General features: G+C 43.5%; 1 protein-coding gene across 4 annotated transcripts in view; it reads right to left on the reverse strand.

The window, feature by feature from the left end:
- EPG5 (ectopic P-granules autophagy protein 5 homolog) overlaps positions 1 to 3,139 on the reverse strand; it is a 99,697-nt gene that overhangs the window by 55,942 nt on the left and 40,616 nt on the right. For all 4 annotated transcript variants that reach the window (XM_019518108.1, XM_019518106.1, XM_019518110.1 and 1 more), the window contains 2 exons: positions 2,333 to 2,592; positions 1,871 to 2,011 (listed from right to left, as the gene is read on the reverse strand). In XM_019518108.1, the coding sequence (XP_019373653.1) occupies positions 1,871 to 2,011; positions 2,333 to 2,592 (401 nt within the window). The remainder of the gene's footprint in view (positions 1 to 1,870; positions 2,012 to 2,332; positions 2,593 to 3,139) is intronic.

Raw genomic sequence — 3,139 nt, forward strand, 5'->3', positions numbered from 1 at the left:
AGAAACTATGAAACACCCCACTCGCATGTCTCCACAGGGCCAAAAGGTTGAGAACCACTCTCTTAGCCTTTTACAAAGTCCTAGCTGCCGAAATACAGAACATCTAAGGTAATAGGTGGCAGTCACTAGGCAGAATTTGTAAGAAGCAGACATTGTGACCAGGAGTGTCCACCTCTAAACACCTCCAGCTCTTTTCATAAATGACAGCAAGGAACAGATGGGAGGTAGGTTTCTAAGGTCTCCTCTGGTAGGCCTACTCCCAAGTTAACTTCATGGGACCCAACTTATTATCCTCCAGCATCAGAAAGATCACATCTGAACAGTCTGAAACAGGTCGAGAGGGAACATCCTCTCTAAAATGTACAAATTCATATCAAAGTAGGTTTTTTTCAAATATTTTTGACTTTCCAATTCCAGATTAACACTGAACTACTTGGTAAAAACAACATGTTTTCAAAAGAATGGCAAAAGAAGGATGAATGATCCCGGGAAAAAAAAAGAAGGATCTCCAGAAAAGGCATGAAGGTGGGTATGGTAAACAGCTAGCAAAATAATGTGAGCAGAGAGAGTCACAGTAACTGTGTACATGGCTCTTTAGTGAGATCTTAAAACCTAAGGTCCTCTCTGTTTAGTATGGACATGCCCTACTGTTCCTCAACCAAGTTCCTCACTGCCCATTGATGTACCATATGCCAGTGGACTGCCACGCTCTATGTCATTTTCTTTACACAGAGTTTCTACCACTTTGTGGGGAGCTGTGCAAGCCTCAGAATATTTGACACTTGCAGATTTGCCGAGGGACAAGAGAGAAAAGTAAAAATCAAAAATGTAAGCCATCACTCCTGGGAAAAGAATTAAGGCAGAAGACGTGCATCCTGTTACAGAAGCCTGATATCGCTTCTCAGATGGTCTGGGAGATGTGAATGTATAATCAGAAGCTTAGAAAAAAGATGAAGAGGCCTCTGACTACATTTTTTTTTACTATACACAGTAATTGGGAGAAAGGCCTATGGGGACACTGATGATAGTTGTTGTTTATAATTCAGGTTCTTTGCTAAGCTATCTTGCCAGAAGAATGTGCTCTTTGAGGTATCTGCTGATCTGGAGGGAAAGGGGAAAGAAAAGGTGGAAGGAGGAAGTGGTGGGGGGATAGGGGGGAGGGCCTGCTCTGTAGGACCTTGGCTACCAATTCAGCCTCAAAAGCATTTGAAACCACAAAGGATTTTCAATATGATGGCTATGAAAGCCTGGCAGGAGACTGATGTCAGACAACCTGTATAGTGCATCTCAATGATGTAGCAATAGGCCGGGGGTTCTATGTGCACCACCAGTTACAGATGTGCTTGATGCTGCATCCATTCACTATACAGTATTTTTCTAAGATTATACATGAACCAATCAGTTTGGAGAACCATTGTGACAGGTCCTGATGGGATGCTACACTAGTAAGCTACAGCAGCAGGCACTGTGGATACTGGAATGGGAGATTATAACATGCTCAACAGTAACAGCATTAACAGCTTGCCAGTGACAATGCCGCCTGCTTATATAGCTTGCTCACCCACAGGCATAACAGGCAGGCTGTCTGGAGACTGAAGAGCTGTACAAAGAGCAACAGCAATATCCTCAACAGAGAGAGGCATGGTGATGATAGCAGTGGGTGGTTTCTGCCACTGCACTGTAATTGTGGTCAAAAGATTTCTTAGCAAACATCCACTGTTTTTCTAATCAAATGTCAGCAAATGCCACGTTCTACTCCTCCTACTCAGATCACATTCAGCAAATGGCTGGGCATTCAATGACCCTGACAGTTAACATGAATTATCCCTCTTGCAGCACTACATGCATTAGAGTTAAGCATCATACTTACTGATCATTCTTCAAAAGGTAACACTGGCAAGGGTAGAACAAAGGTAAGATTTTATCCAGCACATGGACCACTGTTCTCAGATATCTGGACTGCACCAGTATGCCCAGCAGAGGGATGCCTTCAGTGCAGAACTTCTCAATGCTGTCAAGGAGAAAAAACAAAACCGCCAAGAAGTGTCAGTTTTTGTGAACTGTTAAATGCAATCAACCATGTTCAAACCTCTTCCTCCCCAAAGATGTTTAGTGCTAGTGAAATGCCCTGTCCCAACAGCCCAAGACAGTAAGTCATCCAAGCTGTAAGTATTTGCTGCAAACGCACATAGCTTATTTAATGATAGAAGGCAAGAAAAGGTGGGTGACAAACTCTTTGAGATGCTGTCCTCTCATCTTACAGAGTGCAGGGACACAGAATCAGCTCTAAAAGAACCAATTCATACTATTACTAGCAAAAAGGTATGCTTACGTATGACCGGTTGTAGTCATTGCCAGTGCAAGGTAACAGCCAATAGGGATGCCTCCTTTAACAGCCTTCAGTAGCGGGTGAAGTGAGGCAGACTCTGTCATATCAAGCACCATGTTGGAAGCAGGAATAGCAGGCCAGCCTTGCTGCACACCACAGTCATTTCTGTGCAGCTTTAACCTCAAAATCAAGCCCCATGCCCACTGATTAAAGGAGGTCTCTGGTGTCTCTCCGTAACGGACAATGCTGGCCAAGTATGAGACCTAAAACAAAGGGACAGCAACATGACTGAAGAAATAGCCAAATGATCAGGGTGTGCACTCGGGTATTAGGATAGCTTGTTCAATTCCCTGCATGACCTTGGGCAAGACACTGGGTCAGTTCCTCATCCAACAAATAAGACATACCTCACAGGGCATTGGGACAGAACACTGAATGTGATGACAAAAATCAGTACTATGGTTTTGATACCAATACCCTGGTGATCTTTAAAAAAATGTCTTGAAGCCCATCTGGCTGGGGTTATTTTACCCCAGCAGTCTCTCTCACCCAAGTGCAGTGGGACTGGACCCAATGATCTGTAAGGTCCCTTCCAGCCCCGAACATCTATGAAACTATGAATAGGGCAATGTTACAAGTGCAGCTGGTAGTACCACCTTTTAAAATTCTCCAAAATATGCCATATATCAAGTCCTATTTTCAGTTGCTTTTAAAAATCTGGCCAAATTTTGAAGCAGTTGAGCTAAATTTTATTATGGCAGGGGACTGCCACAGGCTTTGTGTGCACGCAAATAGCTAGATAATCACCTA

Source organism: Gavialis gangeticus, unplaced genomic scaffold (genome assembly GCF_001723915.1).
Source record: "Gavialis gangeticus isolate Ggan-Ray unplaced genomic scaffold, GavGan_comp1, whole genome shotgun sequence".
Taxonomy (NCBI): Eukaryota; Metazoa; Chordata; order Crocodylia; family Gavialidae; genus Gavialis; species Gavialis gangeticus.